This window comes from Vombatus ursinus, unplaced genomic scaffold (assembly GCF_900497805.2).
Source record: "Vombatus ursinus unplaced genomic scaffold, bare-nosed wombat genome assembly UNPS02000580.1, whole genome shotgun sequence".
Taxonomy (NCBI): domain Eukaryota; kingdom Metazoa; phylum Chordata; class Mammalia; order Diprotodontia; family Vombatidae; genus Vombatus; species Vombatus ursinus.
In genome coordinates, this window is record NW_020940358.1 from 16,639,755 (window position 1) to 16,655,422 (window position 15,668).

The 15,668-nt window shown below is 36.5% G+C and overlaps 2 protein-coding genes across 2 annotated transcripts in view; both read right to left on the reverse strand.

The window, feature by feature from the left end:
- Positions 1 to 3,421: 3,421 nt before the first annotated feature.
- Positions 3,422 to 5,127, reverse strand: LOC114036456 (protein FAM209A-like). Its single transcript, XM_027852939.1, has 2 exons — positions 4,589 to 5,127; positions 3,422 to 3,828 (listed from the first exon to the last, which is right to left on the reverse strand). Exons 1-2 carry the CDS (start codon positions 4,835 to 4,837, stop codon positions 3,571 to 3,573), a joined length of 507 nt encoding a protein of 168 aa, XP_027708740.1. The 5' UTR covers positions 4,838 to 5,127; the 3' UTR covers positions 3,422 to 3,570.
- A 2,687-nt stretch (positions 5,128 to 7,814) lies between these two features.
- Positions 7,815 to 15,668, reverse strand: part of RTF2 (replication termination factor 2) — a 64,465-nt gene continuing 56,611 nt past the window's right edge. The window contains exons 6-9 of the mRNA XM_027852837.1: positions 13,626 to 13,739; positions 9,549 to 9,603; positions 9,363 to 9,458; positions 7,815 to 8,393 (exon numbers count right to left, since the gene is read on the reverse strand). Coding sequence (XP_027708638.1) covers positions 8,218 to 8,393; positions 9,363 to 9,458; positions 9,549 to 9,603; positions 13,626 to 13,739 — 441 coding nt within the window. The 3' untranslated portion in view covers positions 7,815 to 8,217. The remainder of the gene's footprint in view (positions 8,394 to 9,362; positions 9,459 to 9,548; positions 9,604 to 13,625; positions 13,740 to 15,668) is intronic.

Below are 15,668 nucleotides of genomic sequence, written 5' to 3' on the forward strand. Positions count from 1 at the left end.
CACATGAAATTCTCAAAATAAAATTCCTACCACCTCCAAGATTACCAGATACATTCAAGGAAGGGTATATATGAAAGGTTTGGGGTGGGTGGGTAAGAGGGTGGCTTGAAAAAAAATAAGTTGGGATGATTTGTCATATAGGGATTATGGTATAGGTTGGAGCAGCTAGCCAGACCCCCTTCACTTGAGGTCTGGACTGACTCATGAATTGACATAACAAATTAGCATATTTTTTGTAGACAAGAAATCCTAACAAGGATTAAAATTTTAACCAAATCTCTTTGGTATAATTCAGTTTAAAGTTCATTGGCCTTAGAGTTTGAATCTTTCCTCTCATGCTATCCTAGTTATTTTGCCCATCATTTAACCTCTCTGAGCCTTCATTTCCTCATCAGTAAGATGAGAACAATTAATGAATAGATGAAAAACGCATTTATTAAGCACTTACTATGTATCAAGCACTGTGGATACAAGTACAAAAATGAAAACAGTTCCTGCCCTCAAGGCACTTACATTCTAATAAAGTATACAACACATATGAATGGTGACCAGAGAGAGAATATTAAGGGTTATTTTGGATTGCTATGAGAATAGATGGAAGGAAAAATCACTTCTAGCCTTTGCAAAGCATTTTGAACATTTTAAAGCCCTATATACGTTAGCCACTATATATATATTATTGGCTTACTTGGTCAGGTAAGGGACCAATTTTCATGATTGAAATACTTTATCTTTTGCAGGAGTACTCCTTCTCTGTTTTAGAAATGTAGGTGGTGATCTTAGGTTAATGCAGCATGATGTTTACAATTTTATACCTCTCGAAGCAGCAGTGATATCTCATACTCAGTGGGAGAGTAAGCTGGAAGAAAGGTAGCAATATCGAGGTGGTTAATAAATCCCATTGAGAAGTTGAGAGGAAAGGCTGGAAAGATAGACCTTTAAGTGTTATTAAAGTGTCAAGTGCTTCATATACATCATTTTATTTGGTCTTCTCAAGAATCTTGTGAGGTAGGCAACATTATTGTCTTCATTTAAACATATGTGGAACCCAAGGCCCAGAGAAGTGACTTATGGAACCAAGGTAAGGGGTAGAATCAGAAGACCTTGGCTTGGGTTCCAACTCTAACTTCAGTGTACTTGAGACTGATTATCCCCTTAAAACTTCACATTCTTTTTTTTTTTTTAAGGCAGTTGGGGTTAAGTGACTTGCTCAGGGTCACACAGCAAGTAAGTGTACTCTTGACTTCAGGGCTGGTGCTCTACCCACTGCGCCACCTCGTTGCCCCCAAAACTTCACATTCTTAAAATGCCCATATTTTTGTTATAACTACATGAAGTTCAGATGAAACCTTGACATGACAGTGGATTAGATTCTTGAATCACATCCTCATTAAAATCAATTTATGTGGGGTAAGTTAAGTCTAACAGAACAAAAAGACTGACTTCACTCAAATAATATTTCCATCTCCACCTATACATATATACACAGAGAGAATGATAAAAAAAATCAGTCTTATTACCTGGTAAATACTTTGAAAGGACACTATACATTTTCTGTACCAACATCTAGAGACTTATCTACTGGACTGCCCCCAGAGCTAATTTAGGATACACACAAGAAAGCCATTATCATCACTTTATAGCCATAACATCTTGGATCCATATGATTTTTGGCTGTTTCCAAAATTAAATTAACATTTAGAGGCAGCATATTTGCTACAATTGAAAAGACTTAAAGGAATGGGAATTCTCTCCAGGTCACAGGTAGCAAAGCAATTTCTAGACATTCCAATGAGGGATCCATGCCTCAGAACATGTCATCTGTTAAAGGGGACTACATCATAGAAGACAGCAGTCATTTATTTTTAAAAATCCAATTATATATGGATAAATACATAAGAACTCTTAGTCTCATTGCTATAGGATCTAGACCTTATAAACGATTAAGAAAATCCTATTACTCAAAAATGAGCTCTTGCAATGCAACACGTGTAACTTGGTTGTTTGGAATTTGGAACATATTTTCCATCAAAACAATTTTACTGTTTTCTTTCCACTGCTAATCTACCCTTGTTCAGTTGTTACAATTCCCTTCATGATCCTATTTGGAGTTTTCTGGGCAAAGATACTGAAGTGGTTTGCCATCTCCTTCTCCAGCTCATTTTACAGATGAGGAACTGAGGCAAACAGGTTTAAGTGACTTGCCCAGGGTCACATAGCTAATATCTGAGATCATATTGGAACTCAGCTCTTCCTGACTTCAGGCCTGGCTCTCTATCCACTGCACCACATGGCTGCCCATTACTAGTTATAAAACACAAATGTTGGCTGGCCTACCAGGCTTTTCTAGACAATTTTGTGGCCAGGATGGTATGGGGCTATTCTAGGCCAATATTGTAAATCCAGATTTTCAGGTAGCATATATCAAACTCTGCCTCTCAAATTATATACTCCATAATAGAAAGAATCCAAAGGATATTTGCGAATTGAATCAGTATCAAATTCTGTTCACTTTACTAATGCAAAAAATGCTTCACTTTTCCTAAATCAGAGGACTGTGGTATATACACTTTACCAAAATTTCCTCAAATTTTCAAAGTTGTTACTGCTTGTTGTTCTTAACAGTTTACAACAATACTGTTGGCAAAGATCCTTTTTGGTGGGATTTATGATGCTCTTCAATATTTCAGGGGTTACTCATTTATATTCTATTGATGGAAAATAATGGCTGCATTTCATTTCAGTGTAGGAAAAGCTTTCACCAACCAAATGTTCTGAAATCACATGAACTTTATTAAAGGTTGTTGTATTAAGTATTCATAAACAAAAATACATTTGACAATTACTGACTTGGATGGAAATCTACTTCTTCAGCCTCCATAATGTGAAATACAAGAGGAAAAATGATTAAGTGCTAAAGTTTTTTCAGGCTTATAAGATCCACTCCTGAAGAACTTTATAACACCATCAATATCAAAAGACAAGGGGAAGGGAAGAAAGAATTTCCATCTGATCTGGCATTCAAAATCTTGGGAATGGTGAGAAGAATTATAGTTACATAACACATTCTGCAGGGTCATACATTCCAAAAGTTGTATTTGACCTTTGTCCAACTTTAATACAATCTCCCTAGAGATCATAGAAGCTCTTTGTGTAGGCAGCTATATCAAAAGCCACATTTCTAAGATATATAACATCAAAACAGAAATACTCTTCATAGAATATATATTTTTGTAATTGGGAAAGAAAAAAAGTTTGTATGAAAAATTTTGCCCTTTCTACAACAGCATTTTTCTAATAATTCCCCAGATTCAGTTAAAACATAGAAAAGATCATTAACATTATGGCCAGGGAGAATGTGTTGACTACTAACATAATTTTCTATTTAAATAAAAAACAAAACCTAAAGTCATCAGTCTCACATGACAGAGAAGTTAAAAGTTTTTAAAATATTAAAAAAGGTATGAAATGAGGGAATTATTTTCTTGGGAATAGTTTATTAGTTTGTATAGTGTTTGTCAATCATTCAACTTTTTTTTTTTCCTCTCCTACTTTGACATCCAAACCAATCTAATCAGAGTCATCTTCTCCCCATATTTCATATATCGTAACATTGTTGTGTGGATCCAAAGGGACCTCTGAGTCTGGAAGCTTGAGGGAATTATCAGTTGCGATGGCCACTTTGAGACTTCGCACTTTAGACACAAATGTCACCAGATCCATCTCCAGTTGGGTTAAGGTATTCAGTGCATAGTCTTTGTTAGGGGCAGCATTCTGATTTTTCTTTCGTAGGGGGCGGCACAAACTTCCGCTGCTTAGGTCCTTATCCTGTCAAAAAAAAATTTAGTAATGAGTCATATACTTGGGGTTGAGGACGAGGAGTGTGGATCAATCTAAAGTAGCTGTTGTTGTCAAAGTATAACTTAAACACACTATGTCGTTCCCTGTCCGCCCCCCAGATAGCAGGATTACCTATATTATCAGAATCATATTATATTTATAAATATGATCAGAATCATATTGTATTATAAAATTACATTATATGTATATTATAATTATAGAATTATTTTCAAGCTGTAAGTCACTAGGAAAAACATAGCTATTTTCAAATAGATAATGAGCCAATTTTCATTCAAAATAGCTAATGTTTTAATTTTCCTGACTTGTCATTAATGCCTATTATCTGAAGGAAAATCCATCTGAGGAGTTTGTGTATTTGAATCTGCTTGTGGAAATATTTTTTCCCAGTTAGTTAGCTTCAGAACAGGGCCTTTGGATACTCTGTCAGTTAATCACTGAAGAAATGATGGCTCCTTATGTTGTCAAGTTCAGAGAACAAGTTTTAAAGGGTTCATTTAATAAGGGGATTCTAAACCTCTCTTTTTGGTCGGGTTCTCTTCCTGACATATGGTTGTTTTTTAATCCAATGATTTCCTCGACACAGGTATCTTCCATACCCACTGACATTTACCTCTTCTGACACCAATACTGAAAATAAAGCCTGATCAAACTCAGATACAGACAACATGCGACACAAAATGTAAAGGCAACCCAATACTTCACTTCCAATTCAAAACTGGATCCTCACCTTATTTTTGTCACCTTCCCCACGGAATCTTACTAGAGCATAGAGTAGTCCAACAAACAACAGCCAGATCCATTTATTCCCAAGCCAGCCTTTGGCCTGGTCAGATAGATTGTGTCTCACCCGAAAGTGGCCTCCGCAAGGCACATCACCCACAGGTTCTTTGGCTTTCTCTTTCAGAGAAGAGAACATAAAGGCATAACCTAAAGCAGTGCACATCAGAAAGAACAAAAAGCATTTCAGCATATGCATGATGAGCAGAGAGGGGTGAGTATTTGCTCATGGTGAGTGTGTTTCCCCAGGCATCTGGGAAACTGAAAGCCAAATTGTCTGTGTCTTTTGTGACATCACCAACTGCCTGAATCACTAGAATACATCATAACTGTTGGAGGATGGGGGGTGGGGAAGTGTGTATGTGTAATGGCCCATACCACCAGGTCAGAGAGAAGGGCTTAAGGAAAGGGGCAGGCAAGAAAGATGGGGCTGGATTAATCTGAAGCCCAATGTACTTCCTTGTTCCTTCTTTATATTGCCTGTGTACTATAAGCCCTTATTCCAAATACGTCTTCCCATAAAAACAATACTTTGAGTTCTAGGAATATGTCTTCATCACAGATTGTAAACTTTTTTTTTAAACTTACATAAAGAGAAAGACCAAAGACCCTGGTCATATATGGAGTCACATGCCAATCCTGAAGTAGGAAATATTCTATACTTACTGACACAAGACTTTGTTTAGTGCTTAATATCATCACATTTTTTTTTTTTTTTTTTTGCTGAATACTCGCTATGTGCTCAGCCTTGTGTTAAGCTGTGTGGTAGACAGAATACAGATTAGTCTAAGTCATGGTCCCTGCCTTCATGAAGCTCACAGTCTAGTTTGGAAAACAGGACACACACACACACACAACTAGCAACAAGATAGAACAAGATAGGGCATTATCGGGGCAAAATTGCCTAGGGGTAATGATACAGTGGTCTAAGACTTCAGAGAAGGAAAACAAAAGAATCTCAGAGCTGAGAGAACCCTCTAAGAGGACCTAGGCCAACTTGTGTATAAACAAGAATCCCTCTTTTAATATCTCTTGAAGACTTCAGTGATATATCCATGAAGTCAGGGAGACTTTAAGGAGGAAATGAGGTTTTATGGAGAAAGGCCTCATAGAGGAGCTGGTAACTGACTGTGGTCTTGAAGGATATTTTAAGGAATGGATATATGCTGGTCTGGGGGGAGGGGCGGAAGGAAGGGAGTAGTGGTGAATTCCATAAAGCGTAAAAAGTTAAATCCCAATAAATACTCAATTTCAGAATTTTCAGTATTGGCATATACCTACTTACAGAATCCACAACAGGGAAATTATGCTTATTATACACATTTTTTTCCTTTTACTTTCATGTCAAAAAGTACCTTCAGCTGTTAGAACTTTTATTAAAAAGAATAGGAACCAGAAGGAGTAAAACAAGGAAATTTTAGCTCATTGATGAATATTGAAGAGCTGAGTCTAAAGAAGATAAACAATATTTAAGGATAGATTCATTCAATAAAAGCTTAGGTTCTGGTGAAAGAGTATCTTCAGGAATTATACTTGGAATGAACTACAATGATTTCAGGCTATGAAAGCCTTTTATCTGGCATATCTCTGATCTGTCCGCTCACTCTCACAATCACTAGTCTAGTTCAGGCCTTCATCACTTCTCTGTCATAGTAAAACAGAAGCTCCTTGAGGATGGGAAATATTCATTTTTGTCTTCAGATACCTGGTTCTCAGCACATTGGTGCTTTATAAATGTTCGTTGAATTGGACTGAAATCCTGCAAACAGCCTCCTGATAAGTCCCCCTGCTTTCATGTCTCTTTCTCCTCCAATCCAGCCTATGGAGTGGCATTGCCACAATCATTCAGGAGGCAACAGAGAGTCACTGAAAGGTTACCTGACCAAAGCAGCGTCAAAGCCATTGATAATTTGTGCTCCATAAAGTGGCACCGACCTGGCTTCTCTCTATTCCCCTATACTGCAGGTGTACTGGTGCTCCTATAAACACTCTGGACTTTCCTTCCCCTACGCTGCTGAACATGCCATTCAACTCGAACGTTCTCTCCTGAGAACTCCACTCTTACACATCCTTTAAGACCCTTCACAACATTCTCCTCTTCCACGAACACTTTCCCCTATTCCACAAATCACATGTGATTTCTCCTCTGAGCTCCAGGGGCATACTATTTTCTACTACAGAACTGTTAACTTTTAGAATTGGAAAGGATGGTAGTAAACATTTGAGTTCAACTCTCTCATTTTATGAAGGAAACTGAAGTCCAGAAAACAGATGTGACTAACCAAAGGCACAATACTAGCTATAGTATAGCTATCTCCCTACTAAATGTAACTTTAGCTCCTTGAAGGCAAGGCTTCAATTACTTATCATCATTTCCTAATTATTGTTTAATTTACCTCCAGCACCTGGCATATAATTGCTCTGTATAGAATAGACACAAAATCAATGTTGCTGAAACGAATAGGTTATGACAGACAATTCAATTCAACATTTATTAAATACCTAATAATTACAAGGCAGCCATGCCAGTTTTGGACAAAATATGGTGCTGCCCTTAAGGAATTTGTATTCCATTGGAACTTATATCTGCACACCAATCAAAATATTAACCAATTTCTATCAAATGACCATAACATCAAAAAAGAGGACATATACACAGTGATTACGTATCTTTGAATGGAAACATTACAATGAAGCTTATATCAATGGGAAAATTTAGTGTTAGAACAACAGTTTTATAGAAAAAAAAAAATCTTACATAAAGAGGTAGTGTTAAACACCAAAACTGGTAACTAAGGACTAAGACCTTGAGAGGCAGAGATATCCTAGTAATTAGGGGGTTCTTCATTTGATTACGTTGATCAGATTCATTTGGATTATTCCAACACCCGAAGACATTGCCACCCATTACATCAGCTCACCAAAAGATCGCTGTTTTTTCCCCTTATCTGACCCTTCACCCCAGCTGCATTTATATATAGAACACTAGTGTCAAACTATATTCCTTCTCAGATCAAAGACATTTTCTCTAATTATTTTACAGAAGTGCAACTTTCTGGTTTCCTCTATTGCTGAAGTTAAGGGCACGACCTCTTCTGAAATGCCCCTAAGAGACCAAAGCAGGTATTTTTTCTCCTCAACTTTACTGTTGGACACAAAAATCAAGACAAATAAGCGATAGTTTCATCATTAGTGTATGCTTTATTTTAACTTAAACTGCATCTGCAATTTAGGATGAAAAAGGCTGTTGTTAAATTTTAATTATTTTAATGACTAAAATAATTAAAATGACTAAAGTCAAGATGAAATCAAATTTACTTTAAGCATTTGATACTTTAACAGTTTAATATTCTCTAAAAATATGCCTGGAGAAATACTGAATTTCTCAATTATCTGAGTATTTGCTATCTTTCCTACACACTCAATAATTACAACTATTATACTTCATACAGGCAAGGGCAAGTTTATAAACACTTTTCAAAATATAACAAAACAGACAATATTAGATTACAATGACTAGGATATGTGAAAACTATTCTTCCTTGGGGAAGAGAAGCTGCAATCAAACAGAATAGTACTTTAGAAGCAATACGATGTGTGAGTGACCCAATTGGAGGACTCTTCCTTAGAGCGTTTGGCTGAGCTATGTGTTGTAAAAATAGATTTGTAGGCCTCTGATTCTTCACTGTCTGCTATGGATCTCTTAGTGGTTCCAGAAGACTTACTGACTTTTCCTGAAGAACTTCCATTTGTTCCTAGAAAAACCAAAAAACAAAGGCACTAGTTTTAATTCTAGCATATCAAGTTAATATTCTTTTTCCCTTTGAGAGAAAACATTCCATGTTGCATTTACTCATAAATGTCAATCTGTTCCTCAAGTACATTTTCCTTCTATCTTCCTAATAATCACAAATTATATAAATATAAAAATTATATGAATCATAAATTATATGAATGATGATATGATCATCATTGCTAACTCCTCATATTGACATAGCTAGGAAATTTAGTTCTGTGTTTGGGAATTTCTATGCAGTGATATCTTATTTTAATGACAGATTTATTAGGGTAATTCTATTTTATATTGCTTCACATATGTTTTATATCAGGAAAATGTAAACATTTTCCCCCTTAAAATAAAGGATGGACTGCAAAAGAGCACTGTTATTTGCAGTCATTGCAAAGGACCTCGGGTTCAATTTCTAATTGCCTCTTACTAACTGTGTGGTTCTGGGCAAGTCAATAATTTAACTTGAGTTGCTTCATCTGTAAAATGAGTAACAATGATAAAATGGATATCAGTATTGAAGAGATTTGCCCAAGTCAGTAAGTCAGTAGCCATTATCACAGTTTTGTCCAGTCAACATTTTATACTAAATAAAATAGTAATTTAAATCAATACTAATTTCAATTTCAGGTTTTCTTATTTGTCTATACCATTATGCAGTAAGACAGTGGGGAAAAAATGATGTGTTTCTAGTTTTCCCTAAACCAGGGTAGAGTTTCTACCCCCTTGGCAGTCTAGTGAAGTCTATGGACCCCTTCTTAGAATATTTTTAGATGCACAAAATAAAATATATAGTATTACAAAGTGAACCAATTATATTGAAAGAGTTATTAGAATATGTGTGTGTATGTATGTATATACTCTAATCAAAAGTTAACAAACTCCAGGTTAAGAACCCTACCCTAAACCAATAATTATTTTCTCTAAATGAACAAACCTGCACTTTTCTGAGTAGAGTTGAGTTTCTTCTCTTTAGAATTAAAGTTTATTTCTTCATATTTTAAACCCTTAATCTTTGATGGCCCTGGAGAATCTGTAAAAGAATTAGAGACATAAAATTAGGAAGGGGTGAAGGGAAGAGAAAATAGCTTTTTAGCATAATGATGCTATATTAAAAAGTTACCTTCAGTGACCTCTGGTTTAGAAGCTGATTCTACTGCCTTGGGTTTTTTGGATTTCTGGCAAAAAAAAAAGGGGGTGGAGTGAAATCTGAGGTTAAACAGTTAGGAAGAAGCATACTGTCAAATGTGATTTGGAAATAGATTTAAATCTATCAGTCATGTTAATGTGTTTTATACAGTTGATTTGTTCCCTTCGGAGTACACCTCTAAAACTCCAGTAATTCACACAGGGAGAGTTGGAAGGTATCATAGAAATCTTTTAATCTTTCATTTTAGAGGTGAACAGAGATTCAAAGATTGTGGTTGTGATTTCCCAAGGATTATAAGTTAGTTTACAAGAAGAGCAAGTACCAGAACCCTAGTGGGGTCTTGACCTCTGATCTAAGGCTTTTTCCACTAAACACCAATGTATCATTCATTTTACAACTCAGTATGCATCTATTAAACATCTGTCGAATTTCAATCCAATGTTTATTAATCACCTAATTAAGTTCAATGCACTGTATAAGGAAGTAGGGACACAAAGACGAGAGAATCCCTGCCCTCACGGAGTTCAGAATTTACTAGGGAGTGGGGCGAAGACAAAAACCCAAATTACTACAATCAAAATTATAATAGAGTAAGTGCATCAAAGCCTGGGCTGTACTTTTTAGGAAGTATCTTCCCAGCTAAAATTTTCCTAGAATACTTGATCAGGATCTAGGCTATACCTCTTCTATACACTAGCTTGTAGTATGCTTATCTGTGAGTACAGCTGTTCCAAAACAGCCTCCCCCAGCAAAGAGTAAGATTTTTGAGGCATCATAAGACGATAGATTTAGAGCTGGAAGGAAACTTAGAGGCCACTGGCAAACACTGTCTTTTAAAAAAAATCTTTGCCATGTATGTAGGAAGCACTTAAAGGATTGGGGAAAACGGGAGATCCCAGAATCATATTTCCTACTGAAAGAAATGATGACATTGAAAAAGAAAAGATGACTAGAGTCATCTAGTCCAGCTTCCTCGTTTTACAGACATGGAAATTGAGGTACAGAGAGATTAAATGACTTGCCTAGGGCCACAAAGATATTAAATGACAAAACAACAAAACAGAAAGTTGAACCCACATCCTCTGACTCCAAATCAGTGCTTTCCACTGTACTCTGCTGCCCTCTAAATCATCAGGGAAGGCTTCAAGAAGGAAGTGGGCTCTGGGTTGGGCATTGAACATACAGATTTCAAAGAGGGAAATGGAAGACAATTCCAGACTTATGGGAGATACAACATACAAAGCATCCAAAAGAGAAATGACAGGACAACACAGGGAAGCGCTGAATATTTCCAACATAACACTCCTATTGGCAGTAAAATCTCTACATAGATTGATACAAAGCTAGCAGAGTATTCAGGATACTTTTACAATTAAGGTATTTTCATAGACATTTAGAATAAACATGGAGGCCTCCAAGCTAAAGAACCACTTTAATCAATGAACTTAATTTTGCCATCAAATTCCACAAGAGTAAAATACCTGGGTACTTTCTCCCTCAAAACAAAACCACATAAATGTAGCAATATAAAACTTGTAAATGTTTAAATATTGGAATGAATACCAGACTATGAGTGAGGACCCCTGGGTTCTAATCCTGGTTCTTTGACTAGCTGGCTGTGGAATCTTGGACAGACCATCTGATCTCTCTGGGTTTTAGTTTCCTTCTCTGTAAAGTAAAAGGAGTTGGATCAGAATATACTGAATATCCCTTCTAGTCCTACCACTCTACATTCCAGGAATCAACTGGAATGTCACTGTACAAATAGAATTTTATCTTTAAAAGAAATTAAGTACGACTTCATTGGAACCCAGCAGATGGTGCTAAAGAGACATTCCAGGGCATTTTAGGAGGTATCAATCAACCAACCAGATGCATCACCAGCAGAAATTTAAAAATAAAATAAATAACCCTATACAAAAAGGAGAATCTTTGTTAAATGAGAGTTCACTTTTTTTTTTAGATCCTGAGGTCTGCTCACATAAAGCACACTGCATTGCAAATTCAAAGTTGTTTTTTTTTTTTTAAAACTACCTCTGTCCATTTCTCATATAGGAAGCACATACTATGGTGGGAAAAGCCCTGGATTTAAGAAACAGGTTCATAGGCTCATGAAGCTAGACTGGAAGGGACCTCAGAGGAGGAGCTGAGCTTGACACACAGTCCCTGCACTATTTGCTACCTGAGTAACATCAATCACCAAACACCTCTCAAGGGCTCATGTGTAAAATCAATGAGATTGATACTGTATGTCCTTAAAAGCTCTTTCTTTCCAAATCCGAATCTATGATTTATGACCCTCATTGGGGTGGAGGAGAGACACATTCATTTTTTTAAAAAATGAATCAATTTAGTTTTGAAAAGGTCACAAACTTTAAAGATATGTAAGGCTGCTCTGGAAAGTGCTAAAGCAAATATTAGATGACCAGAGGCTCATAGGAACCTAATCAAGTATTCCACCAAGGAGCGATGGTTTAGTATTTTTTAATTCAGTGTTCACAGAAACTTTATAGAATTTAACTACCTTGAATGACAAGAATTAACTGTAATCAGAACTGGAAGGGAATCTTACTAGTCATCTAGTTCAACTCCTTCATTTTACAGATGAGAAATAAATAACCTATTATGGGCTTTGTTCTCGTTCAACCCCATTCGGGGTTTTCTTGGCAAAGATACTGGAGTGGTTTGCCATTTCCTTCTCCAGCTCATTTTACAGATGAGAAACTGAGGCAAACAGAGTTAAGTGACTTGCCCAGGGTCTCACAGCTAGTAAATGTCTGGGGCTGGATTTGAACTCAGGAAGATGAGTCTTCCTGACTCATGATGGCATCTCCTGGGCCACCTAGCTGTCTGGTTCAAGGGTTAAAAAGTTATTAAGTGTCCAAGGTGAGATTCAAAACTAGGTATTCTTGATTTTAAGTCCACTATTTTATGCACTACATTCTTAATTTTTAAATTTGTACTCCATGCTTTGGTGACAACGTAGTAACAGAATAATCATCAACACATCTACAAAAATACTTATAATGAATATCACATTTAACAGCAATATGATTTTTTTTTAAAGAAGTGACACACTTCAGTACAATAAAAGTTCTGGATATCTGGAAATCTCAGCAAGTTTTGTTGGAAAGAAAGCCTCTAGTGACACTTTTCAAGTGAGTGCCGAGCCAGCAAAGGTTGTGGAGGTTAGATTATATGTTTTCTGAAGTTCCTTTTAACTGGAAGATTTTACGATTTTATGTGTCATTCTGGGTGGCTCCCTTTGGGATAAATGGACTTTGAAAAAACTATTTCTGGGGAAAATATTCCAAAATGCATTATGTACTTTTCTGCCTTATAAAACAGGTCACATTGCATTTTTTGTCTTTAAAAAAATTCTTATTTTTATTAATGTCTTGTTTAAAAAATCACACTTGTTTTGTAGGGTATGATGGTCCATATAATCCCTGCTGGTGGGAAGGCTCTTTGCACAGGTTATATACCACCTCCTACTTCTGTGAATATCAAAGGATCTGTGATTTTATCAGCCTTAAGATTCCAGGGTTGGGAACTCTCTCAACTAATGGAGATGGCAACCATTTCAGATTCAGCAGATAAAGAAATCCAGATTTTAAGGAGCTTCTTATGGCATGCAAAGGTTAAATGATTTACTCAGGGTCACAAAGCTAGCAAGAAAGGCTGGACTAGAACCCAGATATTCCTGAAAGTAAGCCTGGCACTCAATCTGCCATGCCATACTGGCTATGTAGATGAAACTGAGGTGAAACTGATGAAGAGTAATTCAGTAAGTAACTCTAAATCCTTGAATTGGATAACTAACCAAATGCTCTATAATTTCCTGGATTACAGTGGAAAGTATAAAGACTTTGACCAAGGTTCACTTAACAGCTATTAAGAAGCTGAGGAATAATGTAAATTGTATTTATCCTCATTAAAAATAGTAGTCAAATGAACTATCATGAATATAATCTTACCAAGAACACATCTAAAACCATTAAAGATAAACACAATGGCATATATGCTGGAGAAGGAAGCAAAGTATATTACCTTTTCCAGTTTCATTTTGAGTCGTCTGTCTTCCATTCTCTTCTTTAACACCTCTACATCCTCTTTATTACCATTAAGCACAATGACATCATCTTCTTGAAAAGGGACACCACACTGGAGTAAAGGGAAAAAGAAAAGTCATCACACCAGTGCTGTGACACCAGAGATTCTCACAAGCCCATTTTCATCCTGTGCTTTCTGACACTTAGCACGTTTTGCTTTCTAAGTTCTTTTCTCCTTTTCCTAAGTTTTCCATTATACATCACTCCAGAACCCAGAGTTAATATATTTCCTTACTCATTCAGCAAATACAAGCATTTATCTAGCATTTACATGTGCAAAAGTAAGCAAGGGGTATACAATCTGGATAGCTGGCAGCGTAGAAAATGAATACAGAGTTTTGCTCAATCATAGATGTCAAGAGTTATTCATCTTTACATAACCATGCAGACATAAGCCCTTAACAATATGTCACAACAACAACAACAACAACAACATTTATATAGCACTTATTACGTGCCAGTCACTGTGCTAAGTACTTTACAATTATTAACTCTTTTGATCCTCACAATGCTGGGAAGTAGGTATTATTATTATCCACATGTTACAAATGAGGAAATTAAAGCAAACAGAGACTTGAGTGACTTGCTCAGGGTCACACAGCTAGTAAGTGTCTGAGATGGGATTTGAACTCACGTCTTCCTAATACCAGGCCAGGCACTCTATCCACTGTGCTGTCTAACTGTCCCTAATATGTATACAAGAAAGGATAGGAGGGAGCACAATAGACTAAAATTCTGCAAGTAAAGTAAACCCAGAAGGAAGGGTAACTCTCTAGAATAAAACTGTGAAAACACAAAAAGAATCTATTCCAATGAGGAAGAACATTTTGAAGGTACCTAAAGATACTGAAACTCACCAACAACTTGAGATTTTAAAAGATGTATAAAATATGGAAACAAGGAAAAGTAATGAATAATAAATAACAATAATAATAACAAATATATCTCTTTAAGGTTTCTAAAGTGCTTTTTATATATTATTTCATTTAAACTTTAAAACAAACCCTATAAAATAGGTGTTATTATCATCTCCATTTTATAGATGAGCAAACCGAGGCTGAAAGAGGTTTAAATAACTTGCCCAGGGTCACACAGTTTTTATGAGTCTGAGGCTGGTTTAGAACTTAGCTCCTCCTGACTCCACATGCAACCCACGTTTTATCTGCTGAGCTGCCTAGGCTGCCAAGTCAAAATAGCATGAAGAATGCTAAAGCTCTGAACAAGCTGGGGCTGACAAGGAAAACAAAAAGGATTTTTTAAAAGCTATACCAGAGAAAAGACAGAGAGGGAGAATCACTACTGTCAGAGAAGGCAGAGCTGTCCATCTGAAGGGCTGTGCAACAGAAAGGGCAGAATGACAAGACCTAACATGGAAGTCACACCCAAGACAAGGAGGTAAGAAGGGAGGCTTGAGAGGTTTTCCAGTCACTCATCCTAAATGAACAGCATCCAGAAAGAACTGGTGAGATTGCTGAGACGCCACTCTCAGTGAACCCCTGTATCACAAAAGGCAGGAAGAGATACACTATCAAATACTTTGCCGAAATCTGGATACATGATATATACAGCATTCCCCTGACTGACCAATCAAATACTAACTGACATTCATAAAGTGCTTTCGAGTTTGTAAAAGGCTTTACATACATCACTTCATTGTTGAGTCAGGCATTACAGGTAGTGTCCCTATGGTTACCTGATCTTGATGGAGCTATCACTACTTTTTCTACATTGTCCCAAACTCATCCCATTCTATAATTTTTCAGGAATGAAAATCAAGCTCATTAGCCAATAACTAAGAGAATCTACCTTTTCCTTTTTTTAAAAAATTAGGGTAATTTCCACCTTCCACCCCCTGAGTGCTGTTCCAAAAACCTAGAGAAAGGAAATTATCAAGGAGGAGAGGTAATCAGTAGTGTCAAAGGCTGCAGAGAAGTTGAAGAGAATGAGGTTTGAGAAAAGGTCATCAGGTTTAGCAACTAAT